The sequence below is a fragment of the Trichoderma breve genome, chromosome 1 (genome assembly GCF_028502605.1).
Source record: "Trichoderma breve strain T069 chromosome 1, whole genome shotgun sequence".
In the NCBI taxonomy this organism is placed as follows: domain Eukaryota; kingdom Fungi; phylum Ascomycota; class Sordariomycetes; order Hypocreales; family Hypocreaceae; genus Trichoderma; species Trichoderma breve.
Genome location: NC_079232.1, coordinates 7,296,875 through 7,321,850, shown reverse-complemented (window position 1 = coordinate 7,321,850; position 24,976 = coordinate 7,296,875). Strand labels below are relative to the sequence as shown.

Here is a 24,976-nt window from a genome sequence, read left to right as displayed (position 1 = left end):
GCTGTCGTGGCATTGTCGAGGCATCCTCCTGTCACAGCATAGCAGCCCAATTTATCGTACCTCAGACCTCTCCTTGTCGAGTCGATCGAGCCGATTTATATTTACTTCTCATATTCTCCCTTGGCGTCATCATAGGCGAATAGGCGACCTGCGATGAAGTTTGACCTTCGGAACTACCAAACTGTTTTCCTTCCTTGATACAATACAAACTTCAATGCCCCCATAAGCTTCAATATGATTCGCTTGATCAACATTGAGACGTTGAAGCTGGAGACATTCTCTGGCAAAAATATTCCCAAATATACTATTCTATCCCACACCTGGGGCCCCGATACGGAGGAACTCACTTTCGATGACTTCCAGAAAGGAATAACCGACAAGCCAGGTATTGGATCCATCAAGCTCAAGGGATGTTGTGATCAAGTCAAAAAAGACAACATCAAAGAAGAAAAAGAAGAAAATAAAGTGCAATATGTCTGGATTGATACTTGCTGCATCGACAAATCAAGCTCGTCAGAACTGCAAGAGGCCATCAACGCAATGTTTGATTGGTATGCCGATGCTTCTGTCTGTTATGCCTATTTATGGGATGTCCCTGAAGACGACAAGCCACCCTCTGATCGTGAATCCAAGTTCTTCACTAGCCGATGGTTCACACGAGGTTGGACTCTACAAGAGCTTCTTGCACCAAAGGAAGTACGTTTCTACAACACAGAATGGAAACTCATAGGCGACAAAATCACACTGAACCGTACTATTGAGGACATAACTGGCATCTCATGGCTGGTTCTGAAAGGTATCGACAAAATCCAGAATGCAAGCGTCGCACAGCGCATGTCATGGGCGGCGCGAAGAGAAACAACGCGACCTGAAGATCTCGCATATTGTCTGTTAGGCATCTTTGACATACATATGCCGATGCTGTACCCAGAGGGCGGTAAAGATGCCTTCTTTCGGCTGCAAGATCTGATTATGAGAAAGACCGGGGATGATTCCATCCTGGCATGGGACCACAACGAGTCCCCCGACTACCCAAATCGGATTACTAGCGGGGAGATATTTGCAGTCAGCCCAGCATATTTTGCCAACTCTGGAAAGATTGTGGCCCGAAAGCCCGAGCGCATTTTCAGTGAAATCAATGTGCTTGGTGGTAGACTGGGCATCAACCTGCCGCTCCATATTACTGAGTCTGGTGAATTGTATGGATTGCTCAACTGTGGGCCTAAATCGGCCAAGGATGGAGTTCAATGTGTTGGAATTCCTCTGGCTAGAGCATCCTCCGGGGCGCCAAACGAGTATATCAGGCCAAAGGAGCGCTCTTTGAGCCTGCTCCCAGCACCGGCAGCCGATTCTTCACCTGAGTGGATCCAAATAAAAAAGGACGGCCAAAAGGATGCGACGATAGAGCAGCAATGCTGGCTATATGAGGATGCCTCGTTTACCAAAATTCACCTGGAGTTGACAGAAGTGGAGCCTTCGTCTTGGTGGGATAAGAAGAAAGGCATGATTTCTCGAATAGATCCTAGCGATGCTCAGCCTATTGATCGAGTCTTGATGCGATGTCGCTATTCCAAAACAGAATCCCCAGATTTTCTCTTTATACTCGAATTGAACCAGCCGGGTTCTAACGCTAAGCATCTGTTTCATACTGCGATATGCCACAGAGATGCTTCGCTGCGAGAGCTCGCGGAACATTTTCGACCAGAGCTACCAAACATATCCGGATACGCTAGCAATGGGATATTCAATCTACACGTTACACTAGACTCAGAGGATGGAGGAGACAGAATGTCTCTCACGCCCGGAGAAGCACCCGATTCGCATGATACTATCAATGCGTCTTCAGAGACGGAAAAGTTGGCGGCTGTTTCTCAATTCACAAAATTGTTGAAGTCTAGGAAGCTAGAGAAAACGAAAGAAGAAAGGCTCAGAATGGATACAGAAGCCCGCCAGCGGCGTTTGCAATTCGTCAAGGATCAGCGACAGGCGGTCGACGACGAAATAAAAAAGCTTGAGGCTAGAAGGGTGATGCTGATTGAGGAAGAACAAGACAAGACTCGCGAGATGCACAGTCTAGCAGAAGATCAGACACAAGCCAGACAGCGCCGAGACAACTTGTTCGAAGAGCTAGAAGTTGCACATCAACGGCTAAGAAGTGTCCAGCCCATCGAGTATTCCGAAGTGGACTTGTATGACTTTGATGTGGACGAAAATGATTCCGACGCCCAGAGAAAGGATGATGATGCGGGCAGGATGTTGTTTCGAGAAGCCATCAAGAATGGCGATGTTGAAGTGATGAAGATTCTTATTGAAGGGTCTGCCGACAGGGACGCTGTAAGCAACTATGGCTGGCTGGTGCTAATTTCGGCGTCCATCAGAGGAGATGCCGACACGGTGAGGGGACTCCTCGCAACCAACAAAGTTGATCCTGACTCCAGAGACGGAAGAGCTGGTAGGACAGCGCTCAGTTGGGCAACTGAGAATGGTCACACCGAAGTCGTGAAGCTGCTTCTCGATACGAACAAGGTCAATGTCAACTCAAGCAACGGTGATGGAAGCACGCCATTGCATTATGCTTCATTGAGACAGCATGAAGATATTGTCAAAGTGCTTCTTAATACGAGGGGCATAGACGTCAACTTACAAGACGTCTATGGATATTCGCCACTGCATTTATCCGCAAGACGAGGATATGAAGCTATCGTACAGCTACTTCTCAGAAAGATTGGGGTGGATGTAAACCTACGAGATGGTTACCAATGCACTCCTCTGCATTATGCAGCATCGACGGGGTATGAAGCTATTGTGCAGCTCCTTCTCGAAAGACACGATGTGGATGTCAATGCCAAAGATGACCATAAAAACACTCCTCTGCATTTGGCCGCAATAGAGGGACATGAGGCAGTAGCAGAACTACTTCTCCAAAGAGCTGAGACTGATGTCAATGCAAGAGATGTCGATGGCAACACTGCACTACATTTCGCTGTATTCAAGGGATACGAAGCTATTACACGCTTGATCCTCGGAGACATGGATACCGACGTTAATGCAAGAAACAACGAGGGAAGAACACCGTTGCATTCAGCTACAAGACAGAACCAGCGTTCTATTGTGAAGCTGCTCATTGACGCGAACCCTATGGACCTCAACTCACAGGACCGTGGAGCATGCACGCCGTTACATTATGCCTCAACTGGGGGCTTTGCAGACGCTGTAAAGTTGCTTCTCAACACAAACAGGGTGGATGTTAACGCGCGAGATGCTGAGCAAGCCACGCCGTTGCATTTGGCTTCAGAAAGAGGCCATACGTCTGTTGTGAAGCTGCTTGTTGCCGGGGATGACATAGATCTCAACCCTCAAGATGTGACTGGCAAGACGCCATTACAATGTGCATCTGACGGAGGCTGGGGTGATGCAAGACAACTGCTGCTTAATCGAGGCGCATTTAACATCTACCAACGGACGCTTCAGGGTCATACCCACAGTATCGAAGGGGTGGCCTTTTCACACGACTCAACGCTTATAGCATCAGGGTCGTCGGATTTTACTGTCAAAATCTGGGATAGGATCACAGGAAGATGCCTAAAGACACTCGAAGGTCATGATGGCATTGTCAATGCGGTGGCCTTTTCGCACGATTCAACGCTTATTGCGTCGGCATCAGATGATTCTACTATCAGGATCTGGAACACCACAACAGGACAATGCCAACAATTATTACGTGACCCTAGATCGGACATCACCATCGAGACAGTGGCATTCTCACATGACTCAAAGCTCATAATATCAGGGTCGAGTGATAACACCCTCAAGATGTGGGATGCAACGACAGGCAGGGCCCTAAGATCGCTTACGGGTCATAATGCCGCCATCTATGCAGTAGCCTTTTCACCCAACTCCGACTTAATTATATCCGGATCAGGAGATGGTGTCGTTATACTTTGGAATCTCGTTGAAGGAACCAGCAACGTATTGGAGACTCATACCGGAAGCATTGGTTCCGTCGCCTTCTCGGAGAACTCATTGTATTTCTACACATCGTCACAAGATGGTACCGTTAGAAGCTGGAGTTCTACAAGTGGCCAATGCCAACAGATATTGCGCGGTCATAGGGGTACTGTTTCTTCGGTGGCCATTTCACCCACTTCGACCACTTCACCTACCTTTATAGCATCGGGGTCGTTTGACGAAACAGTCAAGATTTGGGAGGCCGATACAGGGATATGCAGACAGACGTTTGTTAGCAAAGGTGCTGGGGTTTATGCAATAGCTTTCTCTCATGACGCGAATTTCGTCGTATCTGGCTTGAGTGACGGCACTATCAAGATTTGGGATATGTGGTTGGCTTTTTACGCTTCTAGTATGAATCGGCAGCGTGATGAAGAACAGGTCGAGAAGAGGCTATTGGAGATGGAGATGCAAGGTAATGATCAGATTCATGAATTAAAAATCTTACTTTGACATGGCTAATGAGAGACACCAGATCGGACGCCCATTGGGTCCCCGATGGACGGCGACAGTGGTTTAGGGAATGACGAAGGTCCCATGGCCTTCGGTAACGACAGGTCCCCCCGTCACACTAGTAGCGCTTCCAGGAACAATATAAACAGAGTGTTGTCCAGTTACATGCGTGAGAGGGACATGTCTCCCAATGACACGGGTCTTAGGAGCGTGCCTCAAAGGAACATGTCTCCTATGAACAACATGGAGCCCCCAAACCACTTGCTGCCTATGAATGGCATGGTTCCTGGAAATGGAATGCTGCCTGACTTGTACACTGCAAACGAAATACCTCCTACGAACATGGCGTACATGAACAACATGACCCCCAGGAGTATGACCCCCATGGACAGTGTGCCTCTCATCAGCGCGTCCGAGATGAGGAGGCAGAGAAACTACAACAATTGGTTACAAAGCAAGATGGCACGGGGGGCCCAGGGTAGCCCGGGTTCAGAAATGCAAAATTGGGAGAGCTGAGTACATAGGATTGATTATAGTTGTGAGAATCTCATTCCACTCAAACTACATATTCAGTTACCTAAGATGGATCATTTCGGCTTTTTGATGATCTGTTCTTGATTGCTATCTACCCAAGCATTTTCTACGAAGCTTGGGCCTTCAGGTCTTCAATGCCTTTGAGGACCGCTTTCTGTTTCCCATCGTAATTGACTTTTCTCATCCACTCCTCCAAGCTCTTAATTCTCCCAGGGTAGATTCTGTCCAAAAGTGCCATGTCTCTAGTCGCACCTTTGCCCTCGCTCCAGTATCGCCACCATGCAGTGAAATTCTCCCTCCAAGTCATTACTGACTTGTCACGAACCGCATTTGGACCCGCAGCCCAGTTGGCGGGCGCGTTGGGATAAGGTTCGGCCATTTGTAAATATTCTTCGAGAGGCAGACGCTTGTGAACGGCCTTCTTGCCCGTGACTCTGGTAAAAGTCTCTGCAATATCCACCATACTGACTTGGTCTGTGGCGACTTCAAGATCAAGTCCAGCTGATTCCTGTGGGTTGTCAAAGATCCAGAGGTTGTAGAAACCAACATCTTCAAGTGCGATGAGGGGAATTTTCCCGTCACCTGGGAAAGGATTAGAAGACAGAAGCTCGAAAGAGGGATGGATCAGTTAACGTACTGGCTGGAGTAGCCCAAACAAATGATCCATCATCCTGTTCCTTTGGCACGTACATGCCGTCCCAGAGCATATCCATATATGGACCAGTAGTGAAGAGCGTCGTCTTCATGGTTTCTTGGCCGTGACTCAGAATCAAGTCGCCAATACGGCCTTTTGCATCATTGTGGCCCCAGTGGTATTTTTCATCCCAACCTGCTTTTTTAACTGCGTAGTCTGAGTTTGCCCAGATATAATGTTTGAGACCCTCGTGTCTTGCAATTTCATAGGCTCTAATGCCGTAAAAAACTTCGTTTTTCTCGCCAAGCGTGAACCCATCCAGGTTAACCCATGCGCCATATGCACCATTAAAGGCGCCATGGAGATCGTCCTGGTCGTCCTGGTTACCTTCAAAGAGTGTAACATTTGGCAAAGCAGCTAACTGCAGGGCTCGAGTCGATTGGCGGTTTCGAGTGAGGACTCTCACGCTGTAACGATTACTTTCAGAGAGCGCTGGTGCAGTGCCATTGTTAGCCTGGAATGAGAATTGATCAGGATTTTTACCGACCTTTGACAACTGGGATGCCCTGGGCACCTGTTCCGCCAATGACTAAGATCAGTTTCAAGTCGGCCATTGTAACAGCTGAAATCGCGGTCGTATCCTAGATGTTTTTCGGTATAGTCCTATCCAACCTAGCAGCAGCAGGTGTCGGCATCAACTTGATTGATGCAATTGAATCATCAACAAGCTGAGTATATATATACTGCAACGGCATTTAAACAAATAGTTACTTGTGTTATAAAACATTGCTGTATTTCCAATCTCCGGTCACTGAAATAATGATTAGTGATCTTGTTTGAAGTTACAAGTAGTATACCATAACATGATTATTAATTCGCCAACTTGCGACTCACGATTACTGATCACATCACCGCCAATAGTCAATTATTCAGGCAATTGTTGTCTGAATGACTAAAATCGGCGATCGTTATGTTTTTATAGAAGCTAATGTTATGTCCATGATTGGTTGTTAATAAAGCAGACAATTCCGAACTGGGGACACGGGGGAAAGAATCTCCATCATTCGGTGCACTTAGGCAATTGACGTTACTGTGAGTCTTCGATTGAGTAACATGAACTCATCGATGAACACGATAGCTTTGTTTATTGCGGATACTCTCGAAAGCCTTCCCACATTTGTTATCCAAAGCAATTCGAATCTTCCTCCCGGGTAACTACATCTTCGACAATGCATTTTCAATCCAATGGCATTTTTTTCTCGGGAAGGTCCAATATTGATAGGTCTATCATATTGTTTTTACTTTAAATCAGCGTTAGGATAGCATCTGTCTTGTATTGAAAGTAGACTTCTCAAAGGCATTTTATATGGTGTTTTCTTTTCACCTAGCCATGGAAATTTTGTTAAATGTCAAACGTATGGGACGGAATAATAGAACGCTGGTATAGTATTAAAATGTATAATCAATTAACCCAATGATAGGACACCTTGTCTGTAAGGCTATCGTAGTACGTTTAGTCTAAATCATCTAATAAATAATCACCGAAGCCTTTACAAGACTCAAACTTGCTAATCCATGGCATCAGTCGAGCTGTCGCTGCGACCTCATCCCAAGAGTTCAAATTTGACTGCTTCTGTATTCTCGCAATCATCATCTGAATCTCAGGAAGAAGAGTTGTGTCAGGATATGCAATTGTACAGAGTAGCAGAAGCCACAATTGCAATGTAAAAAGACTTGAGGACATGTGTGAAGGGATATTGGGGATATCCCAATATAATGCAGCAACAGCTTTCGCAACATATGGCGTCGATGGCGCGGGACATGCTCGAGACTGTTGCTTAAGTATAATAATGAAAAGAGCGATCCCAAAGCGAATAGACGTAGAGATGGGCAAGTGTTGCTTTTCGCAATCTTGCTCTAATGTGGAAAGCAGGCGATGAGCTACTGGATGGACTAAACAGCTTAAGAAGACTGCATCGTGCCACGCAGCGTCGCCTCTTGTAAACAGTTCCGATTCGATGGTTTTTGCAATCGACGAGACTTCTTTCAATGCGTCGAAGAGCTCATTCTGTTCAACATCTGACTGACATTCAGTTTCTTTGACTAAGATCAAAAGATCCCAAATTGCAGATGTCCCGGTTCGGGGAGGAGTGGGGAGGAGAGTCGCTGGTAGAGGAAACCGTGGAATTCGCTCAAAAATTATAGCTGCCGTGACATCGATCCTGTTTTGAATAAGCGCCTATATTCTCCAAAAAGTTTGGAAAGCATACCAGAACATCATTTGTTGAATGTCAGGTTTCTTTGAGAAACTGCTGTATCCGCCTCTTGAATGTGTCATCATATACAATCCTTCAAGATGACAGCGTGCCTGAGTCAAGTCTTCTAACGCAAACTGACCAAAGATTTAGCTTAAAAAGACGCAAACAAGGTAGCAGGATACTTACACTGTAGCAGATAGAGTCAATAACGGCCATAATGGTGTCATCGGATAAGGCCATGTCCAAGTCGGGATGAGATAATCTCTTTCTTATGCATCTCAATACCTCTGTGAACTGTGTGATGGCTATCATGATACTTTTCTCTGGACTCGACCGTACTATCTCTGCTACTTGTTGGCCGGTGAGAATTCTGTGGTACAAAGGGGCTTCTTTGAACGCAAACGGAAACAGGAAACTTCTTCCTGGCGCATCTGCGGAATTTTTAGTCACATGCCGGGGGAGAACGATGAAAAGGATGGATCATGTAGCTTACGGTTGACCTTGACATTCTGCGTCACGGCGTATGCCAGGCTGTACGCTGGAAATCTATTTGTTCCTGCCAAGCTTTGATACAACACATCGAGCGGGTGTTGGTCTAGCTTGAAGTCCACAAGAGGCGTGGGTTTCTGGACCTCTGTCAAGCACCTGTCAGGAGTACCTGGAGTACTCCCATTAATCGTAGAGACACTTATGTGGGATGCAATGTTGCCAGTTGCACTTTCATCATCTCCCGGTTCCCCAGAGTGACCCTCGGGTGCACTAGCGTCAAGCGTTTTCGCATCGCTCGTCTTATTCTTCGAGTTGCCCTTTCCTGTGAGGGCGGCCTTGCGTAACTTGACACGACCATTCGGTGGCGGCTTGCGTTGCGCTTTAGTAATATCACGCATTACATGTTGTCGGATTCTTCTTTGAGTGGACGGCCCTCTATGCCGGCCATCGGTTGGTCCCGAAAGATTGATAAACAGGAACGCGTCATCAGATGGAGTAGGATCTGATGTGTTCTTTGTGGTCACAGGAGCCATTTAATCCGTAGACCTGTGGGCTCCTAATTGCGAAAGTGCTGACAAGGATGTCTGATGTTCAATTGGCCGTTTGCAAGGCCTGACACTAATAAAATCTTTCTTAGAAAGGGTGAATAGACGCAACTGAACGTAGAGAGACATTTGCAGACGGTAATGTTGATGCGGGAGAGACAACCAACCCTTCACTTGGAAGAGCCGAGACCTCTTCGTCTGACATGATTATTCAGCGATTCTGTTCGTATAATTTGGAGGGCGTCTAAGATTCTTGAAGCTAGCCGGCTCTGCTTTAAGCTTGAATTACGCGCTTTACCACAAGTGGAAAATGGACCCCTTCTCTTTTCTTAGCGATCTGTAAAAGCTACGTGACGCCGTCAAGTGGAAACGCGGGATGATTTAGAGTTGTAGATTCTTATGATAAAGCAAGTTGATGAAATCCTCTTTGGGCAAGTGGATGACACATTGAGTGAAAAGAAACATGATCCATTTGCCATATTAACACTTTGGAAAAAGCGAATGAGCCGTACAATGATGACGTTTGGCCCACAGCCCGGGTAACTTCGTCTTAGACAGGATTGGACTTGTACACACTTTGCCTCTGTTAATTGATCATCAGAATTTTGGCACAACTTATAGACTTTGCTCCTAATAAAAGGGAAAAAAATCTCTTAGACTGTCATAAATCTTTTGCAATTTGTCATCGTCTTTTTTATTTTACCTCCCGAGGATTTGAAATCACCTGTAAAACACGTATATAAGTTGCAGCTGTTCTTAGGTATCTATACTCCTCCTCTCATCATTATTCATCGTATTCTTTAATTGAGTCGTTGAATATAACATTTCTAGAGTCCTACTTGCCATTATTCCTTCAGCAAACTACTCAACCATCGAATACCATCGAGATAATACTTTCATTAGATACCAAGCCCATCATGACTGTCAATACTGCATCCAGTACTGGCTCTGAAACACTAGCAGAGCCCAAAGAAGTTTACGAACCAGAGATAGAGCCAAACACAAAGCCAATCGTTCCGAGCGACAATGATGATATGGCAGATATCGAGGCTGCAACAAACACTAAGCCCAACCAATTGTCCACGTTCAAATGGATTCTTGTATGCTTTTGCGTCTACATCTCGGATTTCGTCTACGGTCTCGACACTACCATTGCCGCCGATATCCAAGGCGCGGTAACTCAAACTTTCGGAACTGTTGATCAACTTGCATGGCTCGGTGCAGGCTTTGCTCTTGGTTCCACTGCTGTCATTCTTCTAGGCGGTGCCTTGTTCAACTCGTTCAACCAAAAATGGCTATATGTGGCCGGTGTGGTGCTTTTCGAAGTTGGCTCTGCCTTGTGCGGTGCCGCACCAAGCATGAGTGCTCTCATTGTCGGCCGTGTTCTCGCTGGCGCTGGAGGAACAGGAATCTACCTTGGAACTCTCAACTTCTTCTCATCTGAATTGGTATCGCCAGAGCGTCGTGGAGCTTACATCTCGGGTATTTCGATTGTCTGGGGCCTGGGCGCTGTGCTTGGTCCTGCTATTGGAGGTGCCTTTAGCATTAGCAAGGCAACTTGGAGATGGGGATTCTATATTAACTTGGTTCTCGGCGCACTTGCAGCTCCCATTTGGATCTTTCTGCTGCCGTCCGTGCATCCCACCAAGGGAGTTTCTATCAAGGACCGGCTGCTGAGGCTGGACTTTGTCGGCTTTATACTGAGCGCTGCTGCTTGGAGTATCTTTACAGTCGTCTTCATTGCTGGTGGTAATTACTGGGCGTGGAAAGATGGGCGTACCATTGCAAGCTTGGTCGTTTGTGGTGTCTTGACTGTGGCATACATTCTGCAACAGTACTTTTGCATTCTAACAACGCCCTCAACACGATCGTTTCCTGGCCATTTGCTGCGGTACAAGGTTCATATCCTTCTGGGGGCCAGCACTGCGTGCGCAATCTCCAGTCTCTACGTCGCTATTTACTACATTCCCGTCTACTTTCAATTTGTGGAATCCGACTCTCCATTGAAAGCTGCTGTCAGAATCTTGCCGCTTGTCCTGGTCGCCGTTGCAGTCAGTTTCTCAAGTGGTAGCCTTCTTGCCAAAGTCAAATACTACAAACCACACTACCTCGTCTCCGGCGTTTTGATTATGCTAGGTAGCACACTCTTCTATGTTTATATCGATCCTTCAGTCTCAGCTGGTGTCATATACGGTGTCAGCGTCGTGATGGCCCTAGGAATTGGTCTCACATGGCAAACTGGGTACACTGTGGCCACTCTCAAGTTTTTGCCTCAAGATATTGGAAATGCTCTCAGCATTCAGAATTTGTCCCAGATTGGCGGATCTACTATTGTTTTGGTCATTGCGGGACAAGTTTTTCAGAGTGATGCGTTCTCAAGATTGAGCACAGCTCTAAGCGGTCAGGGATACAGTGCTGCACAAATTCATGATGCCGTAGCAGGAGCACAGAGTGTCGTGCTGAGCCAGCTCGAGGGTGAATTGAGAGATCGTGCTCTGCTTGCAATCACGGATGCAATTAAAACCACCTTCATTCCAGTTATCACAGCTGGAGCGTTGATATTTGTGGCAGGTTTATCCATGAAAATGGAAAAGTTGTTTTAACAGGAAACTCAACTCTTTCCCAAATTGTCAATGATTAGAGTCTGCATGATCACTATTTCTACAAGTTGACAGTTACAAGCTTGTTTGATTTGGATAAGAGACTTGTTTATCATCGTCAGATCATGGGAAGTTTTGGGACGTGATGAGTCACTCGATGAATGTTTACATGTGACTATGATGGCAATCCTGACTAGATTGGAAATTCAGATTTATTTAAATAATATTTCTTTTATAGTAAACATTGTGCCTTTCTCTCTTACCTCTAAATTCCAGAGTAGAGCACCAACGTCTTCACACCGCATGATCTAAACTCAGGGATTTACAACAACGATTTTCCCATCTGCGCAGTTTTTTGCTGCTTCCAGCGCCTTAGCATAGTCCTCAAGCGGATAAGACGCCAAAACTCCAAGGCCGCCCTCTGCATTAAGCTTCAAAATACCCGATTCAGCCAGCTTTAGAAGCCCTTTAACGTCTTCGTCCTCGTACATGAGTGAACCCCTCAAAATAATGTTATTAAACATCATAAATAAGTATGGGACCGGCAGCGTTGTGTCTGCTCGGCCGCCCATGAGACACACGCGGCCTCCCTTTCGGACAGAGAGGATGCAAGAGGCAAGATAAGAGGTTCCAGTGGCGGCTGCTGGTCCGATATCGACAAAGGCATCGATGGGACCTAGAGCTTGGATGGCACCAGCATCCTCCTGTTCGCCCTTCAGCTGAACTGTTTGGATCCCTGGGAATCGAGCCTTGAGTGCGTCCAAGCTCTCGGTATTGCGACCGCCAGCAATAACGTTGAGGCCAAAGGCTCTTGCAATGGCAATGGCGCCATTGCTAAAAATACCAGTGGCAGGACATATCAGAACTGTCTCCCCTGCTTTAACATCAATCCTCCTAAGGCCTGCGTACAAAACAGAGAGATAACCTAGATGCAAGAGATCTTGGGTCTGTAACCCCAACTTGCCGATAAGCTTGTCCTCGTTCAGGGCCCAGGTATTCTCTAATGGGGCTCGCACATATTCGGCCCAGCTTCCGTCACGCCAGTTATTCTTGACAAACTGTTTCGTGCGCGAATCGAAGCCATCGAAGCCGCCCCAAACCACAGCTACATTAGGATCGTCGCGGGCTCGCAAGTTGGGTTCAATAAGCACAAGCTGGCCTTCATTGAATGCAGTTGTATCTGGCCCAGTGGCTGCAACGCGGCCAACAGCGGCACCACCAAAAACCACAGGATAAGGCAGTGTCATGCCAGCGGCGGCGTTGGCTCCGTCAAAGAAGGCGGGTGTAGTCTTGTATAAAAGCACGTCGATTACGCGGACGACGAGGCTACCTGGTCCTGGTTGCGGAACGGCAATGGTTTCAATGGCGCCGTCACTAGGGCCTTTGACAACGAGCGCCCGCATTGATGTTGGTAAGTCCGCCATTGTTCTCTAGCCCTTGTATTTTGGCCTTGGAGATAATTACCTTCTGGCAGTAGATAAAAAAGAATTGAGTTGAATGAGAGATCTGTAAAAGCCCAATCATGATATCATGATGAGACTTTCATCGTTTAGCAACCAGGAGACTATATATACTCTATCTATCATGTTGAGTTATGTTGTTGCTCAATAATACAACAATTTATCATCGGGATTTAGGAATGTAGGTAAAGAAGTCTTTACCCAACATGGAAATCGCAAGTCTTGGCAAAATACCGCCTTATGAGCTACTTACTAATGAGAGTTTACGTCCAGCTCATCTTGCCCCATATTATAGACAGACTAGGGCAACTCATTTGGATATGTCGGATCAGGTCAGACCAGACAATTTGAATACAATTTGAGAGCAGCAAATCTAATTTGAACTTAGCTCTCTACTACCACTTGTGCCGTGAAACAGCCCCTCCTGTTATCAACTAGACGCTGACAAATTCTGCCGGTGGGCTGTCTTAAATGTGGCAGGGTTGCCTACTCAGATTCCTTCATTAATGCCAAGACTCATTGTTTCCAGATTGGAAGCAGTTGATCAGATCCGATAATGTCGTCCCCAAACATGAAGCCGATTGCCACAACACCATTTATAATTGTAGCCCATCCTGAGACGGAAGGGCTTTCTTCACAACAGCGGACTGTAGTTCACTCTTACGCTGCCCGTACAGCTCATGCTAGGGTGAGGGTTGCTAGAGTCAAAGCATACCAATTATCCAAAGCAATTGAATTTCAACAAAAGCGACCACGACACCCTCTGGAAGATGAACAAAGCGTAAAGAAAACTCCATCAAGACGGGGTGTGGGGCTAGAGTTAGAGGCACCGGCTGTACTGATGTCGAACAGCAGTCCAGGTGGTCTAGGTTCAGGGAGGGGAGACCCTTTTGAGAGCTTCATAAGGCCCCTGACGAATATGGAGCATTTTTTGCTAGATCAATGTGAGTGGAGTTGAGCCAAATCATTCACCAGGATCATCAAACCAACAGATTGACAATGCTTGGCAGATGTGACAACTGTCTCCCCATATCTACTAGAGCACTGTGCCAGGTTTAGATTTCCTGGATCGTCATTTGTGGATAGCATGATAGACGAATGGATACGACTCAGCCTCAGCGATGTAGGGTTTCTTAGTGGTATCTTACTTATTGCGTCTCGGTACCTCTCCATTTTCCACCAGCCATATCACCCACACCAGAATCAGATGTATACCGAGCAAGCTACTCGGTACAAGCTAGTCTGTTTCCAGACTCTGAACGAGGCCATCTCTTTTAACACGGGACAAGCTCCATTTACCGACTCAATTATAGCCGAGACGATGGTATTGGCATTGGATGATGTGAGAATCTGGCTCCAAATGTTTCTATGCTTGTAAAGTTCCAAAGCTAACTATGACACTTTAATCTCAGATCTCACTGGGTGACTTGGAGACGTCTAGGCGACACATGCAAGGGGCAATCAAGATGGTAGAGCTCAATGGCGGCCCGCAGACTTTGGGCTTGAATGGGTTTCTAGAGATGGTTTTCCACAAATTTACCAATCAAGTAGGTCTGTCGAATCGGTTTCTGGCACCGGCGAATGCAAATATCGCATCCAATGATTGACTTGGGGCCTGCGCATCTTTGACTTTTGGGGTGGAACAGAAAACGAAAATTTGTTAGCCTCGTTTGAAGTCAATATTAAGAATACCTGTAGGTATATGTACCTGTAGCCTAAAGACTACCTCAGATGCTCATACAATAATCCCACCTTCTCTGAACTCTTCAGAATACCTGACAACATTAAATCCATAGTCATCTGCAATATGGCAAACAACCTTACCTAGCCATTGCGCCTCCAGAGACCCAGGGCTAATGCTGCGTTGCGCAACTTGAAGAGGGAACATGACATGGAGCGCACCGCTTTTCCCAGGATGGCTCAGAAACTGGGAGTAAACCAATTTGCAAATCTCTCCAACGACCTCTTCTGCTGACCCATTTCCGGGAGCTAAGAAAATTGACGGCTGGGGCCAACTAGAGTTGACCTCGTCAAATGGAGATGTCAGACCGACGTAGTCTGGAAGCTGCTTCCAGAGCTGTTGCAGAAGAACTAAGAGAGCATTATACATGCAAAGTTCCGTAACTCGAACAGGTTCGGAGAAGAAGATTGCTGTGGGGAAGGGGTACGAGTCCAGATAAGCGACCCCCAACTGCTTTAAAATGTCCCATCCGACATTAAAATAAGTATTCGAGTGATCCTCTTCCCATTTTATCCTCCAACTAATAAGTTTTTCGACGAGTGCCTTGATTTGGATGCCAAGGATTATGTAGGATACTGAGAGTTCTTCTGTTGCACTCGTACTGGCTTTTAATGCTTTCATATCTTCCACTACACCAGGCAAATGGCAGAATATGTCAAGAAGGCAATCCATTGTTGTCTTGGAAGTTGGGTCATTTGCCCATGGCACCACTCTCCACGCATCTTCTTCAAGAAAACAGCGTTGGTTCCGAACGAGATATGCAAGAATCTATGCTTTATCAGCTCAAGATACAGATGGTGGCAATCCGGTATCTACTGACAATAGAAGAGCGCGTAGTAAGGAATAAGTCTTTATCGTTGCCATTTTGGTGATTCTGAGCCCCTCGAAACTTGATCTGCGACGGAACAATTCCCAGTCAGATTTGCAGAGCCAAAGTCTCCATGTAATGCCTTACAAGGTGTCCAATTCCCAGAAAATGGCTTAACCATCCGTTTATGTCACTAAAAGAGATCATCTCATATAGTGCTAGCAATAAAGTAGTCACTAACACATCCAATACCTCCTCGGCGACGGGGGATATAAGGATTTCCAAAAACTGGTGGAGGAGACAAGCCCATACGGCCCCCCCCCTATAGAGACAGACACGTAAAACAGATTGACACTTCCCCATTTCCTTTGTCACATTGAAACGTAGCGAACGCCCGATCTGAACTCGGCGGCTCCTACCGTCCTAGTGCCCAGATGAGGACTTATGTAACTAGTTTACTTAGCGGACGTTAATAATAAAACAAACAAACAAACAAACAAACAAGTAGTCACTAAAGTATCGGTATGTCGGAGTCGCTCGGAGTCGATCAATTCTTTCCGAAGTTCACGGAGGACGTGGGTATATAATTTGGCCCCCCGTTCGACTGCAGATGATTGGCAGTGTGTCTTTCCAAAATACACAGCAGCACAAGCTCGAATGGCAAGGTCCGGGATGCGGTTGTGATTGGTCGCCCGAATCGAGGCAATTAGCCAGGGAGACACACTGGATTTGCTCGTCGAAATCTCGACTTGAGAGGCTGTGAAGAGACTTCTTATAAGGTGGTTCAGAAACAAACCGTCCTCATCCACGTTGGGATTGCTGGAGGCTAGGGGTGTCGAAATCTTTATCATGACATTATTGGGTTTCTTGTCATCCTCCCGAATCTCGGCAAAGGAGAGGCCGTCTATGAAGACAGGGAAAGCATTGAGACCTTCACATGGTAAGTTTAGACGAACGCAGCGGCGACAACTAGGCTGAGTTTCATCTGGATTTATTAGCATAAATTGCCATGCAGACCGAGACCAGGCTTCGCAAGTTCTCGAGATTATACTCCTTACCACATTTCACCCGGGCCCGACGACAAGTCTTGCAGCCGCGACTTCTACCGCCGATGCCAACCATGCTTCATATTGCAGTGCCTCCGTGGCCCAAAGCTGTATATCTTTCGAACAATTGTATACTGTAGTAACATAAATGCTTTCAGAACTAACAAAAAAAAAATTTTGGAGGAAGATTGAGAATTTGACATGATTGCGAGCCGCGACAGCAGTGATGCGATGCGCCTCTTACTAAACCCACGTCGCGGAATGAGCCTAATTGGGTTAAGGGCTGCTGGCGATGAGCATGACATTGGATGCCTCTTACATGTATTCAGTAAGTCATACGAGATGCTAACCAAATTTGTACCTTTGGTTCAATTACCAGTATACATAAAATGGTACATTGCTTTCTTACTGGTAGGTATTTCTTTTGGGAACATATTAAATCTATTACACATCATCACCAGGCACCTTTCTATACCAATAATAAATATTCATATGTATAGTAGACTAGGAGGGTGGCTAAGCAGCCGCCAATGCGATCCACGTGGCTGGCTGCTAAGCTACAGTCGTGAAATGCACCGCTTTGAGGCTCGTCGTGAATTAGTGATAACGTGCAGATGGCACGTGCAATCATCTCACTGTTTTTCTTTAAGTAATTGACTTCAGCTTTGCGTTGCATACCAACTATATTTTCTAAAGTTTATGTTATAAGTCGAATAGTATAAGAAGGAAAGTTAATGGATAGAATAGAGATGGAGGTGTAGAATAAGAACAGAATAAACAAAAGAAATGACCTCTTGCCAGCTATAGGTTTCTATATCGTGGATGAGAGGGGCCCAATTCCTTCGTATTCAGATGCAGTATCTTTAGCCTTGCTGAGAGAGTTGATAATTCCACAGATTGTGTAAAGAAAGACAACACCAAATTCTGGGACGAGGCCTAGCGCTAAGTATATGCGCCAGTCACCGGTGACGGGGTTAAACTTTGCGGTATGCCCGGTAGAGGAGCTGGTATCGAGATTTATTGCATTTAGCCCCGAGTAAACCACTCGTATGCATAGCAGAGGCATCGCCAGAGTTACTGATACAATCAGCTATTAGCTCAAGTTAGTTAACATTTCTTAATATAATCCGATGGTGTAATAGTTTGTACGTACTCTCTTCGCAGAACGTTGAACATGATACATGTTTGCCATATATATTAGGCATGCGAAGGCCATGAGTACCCAAGTAAGTGCAAACACGCCAGATGCGGCCTGGAGTTCCCGCGCGCCGTCATCCAGACTATTTTGCGACGTTTTCGTTCGACTGATACCGCCAGAAACGCTGAGGATGAGGCCGAAGATGATGAGCAAATGAAGCGGTTTCAATGCCGCTGCAATGTGGCGTGTGAACGATCGAGACTTGTTCAATCTAGTGATGTTTAGATTTGTCCCAGGCTTTATGGGATAGGCTAGTACATACCCGACATTCAAGAAACTCAATGAAGCGTTGAGCAAAGGCGAGAGTGCGACCGTGTTCAAAATAGCCGCCGTCGTTGTTAGATTCTGGTCTTTGCCATTTTCAATCTCCATTGTCATGATGGATCCCGCTATCTTAACTGCAAGAGGGTTTCTAGTTAGGTGAAAGTTTCCACAATAAGAACATGCGATAGACGAAAAACGTACTGATGGTAAATATAGTGAGATAGATCCAGCCAGCATCCCTTCTGAAGCCATGCCGAATGTTATTGTAAATGCAAAAGAGGCCGACGGGAATGTAGACAATCACTTCCACCAGTGCAAGTTTTCCGTGGGTGTCGAGGGTCATATCTTGACAGGCAGACAAGATCCAAGCCGGCTAGGATATACGTTGAGTAGAGGACGTTGGAGCTGGATGTTGGATTTGGATGTTGAGTTTGGAAGTTGAGTTTGGAAGTTGAGTTTGGATGTTGATGTTGGATGTTGATGGATGTTGGATGTTGAAGATGGAAACTCAAAGAGTATAAGTACTCATCAGAAGCCATAATTAAATAGATGCAGAGATCCATGAGGGAAAACGAATGGGAGGCAGGCAACGTTGGAGGCCAAGGTGATCCCATATCGCACAATCCTCCCGATGTGGCTAGGCTTGGGGCGAAGCTTGTCCTAATGAATACGTGTAAGCTGCTACAATTCAGGGGGATATCGAGGCTGAATCGCTGAATCCTCTTCTTTCGGCCAGTCTACCCTGAATTTATTCGTTTAGAATAGATGGTATGAGTGAATTGGCCTTAAAGACTGTGCTTAACTCCAATTTGGAATATGTTGATTGCCTAATATACTGACAACAACCGGCAGGCCATCCGTGGTCGCATCCAATTCTTCTTTGGAGTTTTCTTGTCTGTTACTATGCTATTCACGAGCTGGTGAATCTACGATCGGCTAAACTAGTTAAATCTCCAGCATTTAGAACCCTACAAATGCTGTGATCTATTTTGCGGCCATGAATTGCCGCTATACGGTGGTTTAGTCTCGGGGAGGGCAGTTTGATCGAGTTCCAAAGTATTTAATAAGTAGATGTCGCGCAATATTTCCTGCAGTTGTTCTCCCTACAAAATATCTCTTTTCTCTCTCACTGGCCGTACTAACGGTTCGCAGTGTTGACTGTACATCTTCCCTGGAGAAGCCTGTGTCTCTGACTGCACACAGAAACGCCGTCAGTACATTAGACCCGCACTGACCCAAGATGCGACAAGGACGCGAAACTTATAGTTCTATATGTCAACTATAATGTCGGAGTTCCTTCGCTGCTATGTTGCATGCTAAGCCATGTCTATAACAAGGGACTTGACTACGTCAACGTTCCTATGGTATGTACTCTTCTATACAAACTCAGCCATAGTCTATGTTACCACAAAATCAGGCAGAAGTGCCTACACTTCCTCTAGCTCACATACGTTTCAGTCAAAACCTCTTTCTTTATTATTAACATTAATTATTTCCAACCCCTTTAATTAATGTAAATTATCCTATTCAACTAATAAAATGCTGTCAAAATACTTGAGATCGACGGAGCCTGTAGGATTTGTGGAGCGACTATACTTCGCCACTCCTGGCATCGCCCATGAAGTTCCTAAAGCGGATGATTCTGCGAGCAGTGACGTCTGCAGTAGCTTAACATACAATTGCCGGCGAAATAGTTTACTCCAGAGGGAATGCCGAGATACATTATTTTCAGGATCCTAATAAGGATCATCATATACTCAATCCAAGGTATATAAAGACGTAAATAAACTGCACATCAATCATGTTTAACCTCAAACCATTCATCACATTGCTCATTCACTATATCATAATCACTTGATTTATATATCTCGTCCTATTCAGCGACCATGAATTTGCTCAAAGCATTTTTACTCAGTGCATATTTGCGTTCAACGGCTAACACAGCGTGTATACCTTCTGATCACAAACCAAATGCTCAGCAACTCGCAAACCCAAGAATTCACATATCCTTGGCATTCAAATTAATAGCTGCATCTTTATAAAATCACCGGTATAGACGAGATAGATTGGGATTGAACAATGCTTTACACTAAACTAAGCTGAGTTTCCTAACCTAGTTGTCGGGCTGAACATCATCCGTGAAAACAACTCCCTTACTTGCTTGACCGGCCGCCTTCTTATCCAAGTTGATGTTGTTGTTGAGCTTGGTCTGCTCCTCATCAATCTTATCCTGCTTGTCTTTGCCCTGAGCCTGCTGGATCTGGAGCGCAGTCACCTCCAAGAACAACTTCAGAACCTTGTTCTTAATCTTGCCATTTTGCAATGCTGTCGCATCGGCACCACTTGCCGCCTTGATTTGACCGTTGAATGCATCAGTCTCGGCTGCCTCTGCGGTCTCTCGAGCCGCGTTGATGATGGCCAGATCGCTAGCAGAGACGCCCTTCAGATTGCTTGTATCAATCTAGAGCCAATTAGCCAAATGATGCTGAATGGTAAAAATAAAAACTTACAGGAAACTTTGCTTGAACTTCGGCCAAAGCATTTCCGGCCTTGCCGTCAGAAACCTGAAAATCGGCGTATTCGCGGAATTGCAGTGCTCTCCTCTCGAGCGGCGTGATGTTCATAGGCAGCGCGAGGGCTGAAGAAACCAGGGAGATGGCGACGAAGATGTTGGAGAAATGCATTGTGAATATAGTTGAATGACAAAGATTTGTGTTGAGGAGAATTGCGGTTGTGCAGGTTCAAAGAATGAAAGCGAAAAAGTGATTTTGGTGTGCAAGTACAAGAAAAGAAAGTAGCAATGCCGTACCAGACGTTATTGCTATGTGAATATTAAAAGTAAATGATGTTGTATTGGAATGGAATGTCTCAGACTGTCGAAAAAAATATCGTCAACTGTGCAATAAGTGAGGATTTATATATTCGGTCCCGCGGTTGAAATGAAACCGAGAACTGGGGATATGCTCAGGGACTCGCTATACTAGCACCGAGGCAGGCTATGTCTGGCGTTTCAGGTGCTGTTACGGAGCCGCCTCCTTGAAGCTTCTGGGGTATTCCCTGTCGCTGTAAGCGAGTAAACGGGTGGATATGAACAAACACGGGTTTTGAGGGGGCTGTCATTGTTAATTGGAAACTGGATCAAACCGGCGGTTATTGTTTCACTGTAAGGGGGTAAATGATAGATGATATGAGTCTGGTTGCTTGGTGTTGTTCTCGGTTTGTACGGAGTAATGGACGCGGCGAATTACCAGTTTCGGGGATACGGGCATCATTTGGTGAGCGAGCTTGGCGCCCGGTGGAGATGAGCAAATGTGAAACAACATCAGGCCACAATCATAACGGATACAGAGTTTATACATAAGTGGTAACTATAATAAATTGTTTAGCCAAAGTTACCGCGGGATGTGACAAAAGATCGGGATTCGGGAGATGTGCAAAGAATTGTTACCGGATGGGCAAAGAGAACCCGGTACTCCGTAAATTCCGCTCAATTGGCATTAAGATAATTTCAAGACTACCTAGTCTAGGTTAAACCCAACTAAAAGATCCAGGACATCGACAAAGCCATCACTTCCATCTATTGAGACTCTCTCAGAGCGCAGGTACACATCGGGCATTGGACTTCTCTGCACATGCCACTCATCGGAAGGAAGAGCCATGGAACGAGTAAACGTGGGAGTCGCTTGATTCAGTGTCGTAGACGAATACCATGTCATATCACCACTCTCGATTTCTTTGCCAGAGAAATTGACTGGTATGACTTCTATGAACATCTGGTCATCAGTCGGCAAACGATGGAAGACAACAGCCATTCCTCTGTCATCCTTATCTGACAGTTTGTAATTCAGCGTAAGCATTCTTCCATCTCTGTGTTGGGGACTAGACGAAGACAAGAAGCCGATGGCGCCGTCCAAATCGTACCAACTGCCGCCTGCCATATTGTAACCTATATTCTGGATTGGACTGCTGCATACCATTCGACGGAAGATGACATCTCCACTGCGGAAATTAATTTTCATTTCAGGAGCAATAGAGATAGTCTTCTTCTTTGACACTGATGAAAATATGATGCCCTGCCTGCGTCGGTAGCACAGGGTGCGAGGGCGACTCACTGTCCAGCCGCCGTTTGACAATAGTGGGAGAATTACTGAGCTTGACGATGAAGGGTCATCTTCAAAATGGCACAATAAAGCAGCGTAGTCGAGGATTCGAGTTTGGGCTATATCCGGTCCCTTCCAGTGATACAATGCATGAATCGTTTGCTGCCACATTGGCAGATCGAGGCGAAATGCGTCGCGGCCAATCTTCGTGGGCACGTTTGGATTGTCTGGGCTCTTGTAGAATCGAGCCGCCTCTCGTGACACAATAATATCGCCCGAGTGCTCAAAGTCTTTCGGGGACGCGGCGAGCAAGCCGAATAACTCCAGCTCACATGTGGTCGAGTCTGGTCGTGGGGGCTCCTTTTGGTGAACTTCCGAGTAGTTTGTAACCTTGGACGCGATATCCGCCTCGTCGAGGATTGGCCCCCACGCAAACAGACTGTGATCGTCTGGGGTTGAGGTCATGATGGCTTCTTGGAGTCTAATGAATGCCCTATCGCCTTCGCCGTAGATCATGGGCATGTTGATGTCAAACAATCCCAAGAGGCAATAAGCAACATCTTCTAGTCGCGAGGTCTGACGCAGTGCTGCCCATGACATTTTCTGCGCCACGCTCGCATGTCTCAAGTCTTGACCCTGTAAATATTGTTTGTTTATCCTGGTGATGGATGAAACAATGTCGACGAAATCCGTTTTGGAGCCGAGCCTGGTCCACTGACTGGAATAGAAGATGAGCTTCTCTGGTGGTGGTGCGAGCAGCTCTTGCAGAGTCCATCCGCGAGTGAACCAACGGCTTTTTGCCATGCGCTCTTCCAGTACGGCATGATCCGACGTTGCCTCTACATCGGAAAGCAGAACATAGCACACATCGGCATTTGTATACCAGCGAAACATGGAGTTTATCGCCTCAGTGAGCTCGGCACTGCTTGACTTGTCGATGCAACATCTGTAAGAACAGTAAGATTTTGTATATATTCGTTTTTCTGTGGCAAGACAATGTGCGTAGGGGAACATACGTATCGACCCAAACCCATTCCAGCCCGTCTCGGACAGCTTGCTCGCGACACGCCATGATCTTGGCGCTTCCAGCTTTGAGTTTGATGTCGGAGATGGACAGGTTCTTCCAGGCGTGATACGTAACCTCGTCGAGTCCCCAGGTGTGCGAGAGGATGGCATATCGTGGGGTTGCATCGTCCGAGATGAAGTCGGCCATGTGCCATTTGCTGGCGTGGAGCAGCCTCATTGGATCAACAGTAGATAGAGCTTCCTTGTGACAATAATTCCATCGATGCAAAAGTGTTAAGTTGATCGATCACGGCACACAATCAGCAATCTCGATTCTTGTAGCTGAATAGGCGATCTACGCGAGTGGGGTAAACAAATTGGTAACCGTAACCTCCCTAAGCAATGTGACGCACTTGACCCAATAGTGTTGATGCTATCGCGCGCTATAACGCTGTTATAGTACCACGGAGTCTCCAAGTACATGGATGCAACATACGGTGCATAAGAACCAGGAAGCGCTAGACTGTGTGATCTTGCGGACAATTCTAAATGCAATGATATCCATTGGCATAAGATGATTCGAATAGCTTTACGGAGATATAAAAGTCAATTAATCCTACTCCTGCAACAAATGCTGCATCCCATGGAGCGTCAATTTGATCCTCTGTCAGCTGCTAGTACGCGGGCGCAGACTCCCGCATACCCACCCTACACCATCCAAAGATGATGGTTATGATGAGCCTGAGCCTGCCTCTCTACTACGAAAGATGATCAATGCACATAAAGTAACAGCTCTAACTTCACCTTCGGCATCTCTTACTCAGTAGTATAGTCTCGGAAGGTTATCGTGGTAAAATGAACAATTGACGAATTGAGTTAATATTCGTACAAGCCAAAGGAGGAGATGATGAATTGCCCTTGTCCCATCCTTGGAACGCCACCCCTGTGAAACACATCTCATTTGCATTCAAGACCATCATGCTCTTTGCCTTGGTCAATATCAGCCCAACAGGTGTTGTTGAACATCCCATAGCTCGCAACTTGAGCGTATTAGGTAGCTATGCTCTGACTGATATCTCAACTGTACTAATTTCTGAGGTTTGTGCCTTTCCTGGTTCGGATGACCCCAGCGGCGGAAAGATTCTCCGTCAATGAAGGCGAGCCAGCGTATGAAGGTAAGAACCATCCACTCCCATCCACCCCTTGCTTGTGCAATTATTCCCATCAATCCGACCAGTAATGAACGGCGAACATTATTTATAAGAAACCTCAAACAAAATGGAAGACAACCATGAAAAGCAGATGAAGCCAATCCAATTCACTGCGCCCATTGAAGGCCAGCCAGGGCCTGAGTGGCGCGACAACGAGACAATCGTCCGCTCTCACGCATTAAAACACCATATATACAAACAACGTTATCCATTGTCGGTATATAACGGACGGACTGAGAGCAACCACACACCTAAAGACTTGAAACATTACACGGGAAGATACCGATTAAATCCGACTCAGAAGCATGTTAAACAGACAAAGCGGAGAAGCAAAAAGTGGCAAAAACAGCATGCCGTCGATGCAAATGTTTGACAGCGATCCTCTATGCCTATATAACCAGATTTATGCTTATTTTTCATCTCAGGACAATATTCAATATGATTTGCCTGCAATGATCGGTGGGCGACTTGATCCGTTTGACTCATTTGCGCCGAATCTGAACCCTATGAGCGACTCATTAATCCTCTACTGTAAGCTAAAATTCACCTTTATTTCTCAGCCTCGTACATCTACTATGCTTCCAAATCCCAAGGCAATCTTAACTTAGCTCCATACCCCTTA

General features: G+C 46.1%; 8 protein-coding genes across 8 annotated transcripts; 2 read left to right on the top strand and 6 right to left on the bottom strand.

The window, feature by feature from the left end:
• Positions 1-234: 234 nt before the first annotated feature.
• On the top strand, positions 235-4,977 carry T069G_02158 (ankyrin repeats (3 copies) domain-containing protein; the record flags this gene model as incomplete). Its single annotated transcript, XM_056169368.1, has 2 exons — positions 235-4,423; positions 4,484-4,977. 2 exons carry the CDS (start codon positions 235-237, stop codon positions 4,975-4,977), a joined length of 4,683 nt encoding a protein of 1,560 aa, XP_056034684.1.
• A 124-nt stretch (positions 4,978-5,101) lies between these two features.
• T069G_02157 (nmrA-like family domain-containing protein) lies at positions 5,102-6,243 on the bottom strand (the record flags this gene model as incomplete). Its single annotated transcript, XM_056169367.1, has 3 exons — positions 5,102-5,577; positions 5,633-6,121; positions 6,177-6,243. 3 exons carry the CDS (start codon positions 6,241-6,243, stop codon positions 5,102-5,104), a joined length of 1,032 nt encoding a protein of 343 aa, XP_056034683.1.
• An 899-nt stretch (positions 6,244-7,142) lies between these two features.
• T069G_02156 (uncharacterized protein) lies at positions 7,143-8,774 on the bottom strand (the record flags this gene model as incomplete). Its single annotated transcript, XM_056169366.1, has 4 exons — positions 7,143-7,851; positions 7,900-8,021; positions 8,074-8,318; positions 8,381-8,774. The coding sequence occupies 4 exons, from the start codon at positions 8,772-8,774 to the stop codon at positions 7,143-7,145; spliced, it is 1,470 nt and encodes a 489-aa protein (XP_056034682.1).
• Positions 8,775-9,838: 1,064 nt separating this feature from the next.
• On the top strand, positions 9,839-11,524 carry T069G_02155 (major facilitator superfamily domain-containing protein; the record flags this gene model as incomplete). Its single annotated transcript, XM_056169365.1, has 5 exons — positions 9,839-10,139; positions 10,182-10,714; positions 10,757-10,988; positions 11,058-11,285; positions 11,361-11,524. 5 exons carry the CDS (start codon positions 9,839-9,841, stop codon positions 11,522-11,524), a joined length of 1,458 nt encoding a protein of 485 aa, XP_056034681.1.
• A 311-nt stretch (positions 11,525-11,835) lies between these two features.
• Positions 11,836-12,945, bottom strand: T069G_02154 (zinc-binding dehydrogenase domain-containing protein; the record flags this gene model as incomplete). Its single annotated transcript, XM_056169364.1, has 1 exon — positions 11,836-12,945. The coding sequence occupies one exon, from the start codon at positions 12,943-12,945 to the stop codon at positions 11,836-11,838; it is 1,110 nt and encodes a 369-aa protein (XP_056034680.1).
• A 4,442-nt stretch (positions 12,946-17,387) lies between these two features.
• On the bottom strand, positions 17,388-18,381 carry T069G_02153 (uncharacterized protein; the record flags this gene model as incomplete). The annotated part of the gene is made up of 4 exons (XM_056169363.1): positions 17,388-17,666; positions 17,730-17,985; positions 18,037-18,172; positions 18,240-18,381. 4 exons carry the CDS (start codon positions 18,379-18,381, stop codon positions 17,388-17,390), a joined length of 813 nt encoding a protein of 270 aa, XP_056034679.1.
• A 1,770-nt stretch (positions 18,382-20,151) lies between these two features.
• Positions 20,152-20,722, bottom strand: T069G_02152 (uncharacterized protein; the record flags this gene model as incomplete). The annotated part of the gene is made up of 2 exons (XM_056169362.1): positions 20,152-20,499; positions 20,549-20,722. The coding sequence occupies 2 exons, from the start codon at positions 20,720-20,722 to the stop codon at positions 20,152-20,154; spliced, it is 522 nt and encodes a 173-aa protein (XP_056034678.1).
• An 834-nt stretch (positions 20,723-21,556) lies between these two features.
• T069G_02151 (heterokaryon incompatibility protein (HET) domain-containing protein) lies at positions 21,557-23,381 on the bottom strand (the record flags this gene model as incomplete). Its single annotated transcript, XM_056169361.1, has 2 exons — positions 21,557-23,084; positions 23,155-23,381. The coding sequence occupies 2 exons, from the start codon at positions 23,379-23,381 to the stop codon at positions 21,557-21,559; spliced, it is 1,755 nt and encodes a 584-aa protein (XP_056034677.1).
• Between the last annotated feature and the right edge of the window lie 1,595 nt (positions 23,382-24,976).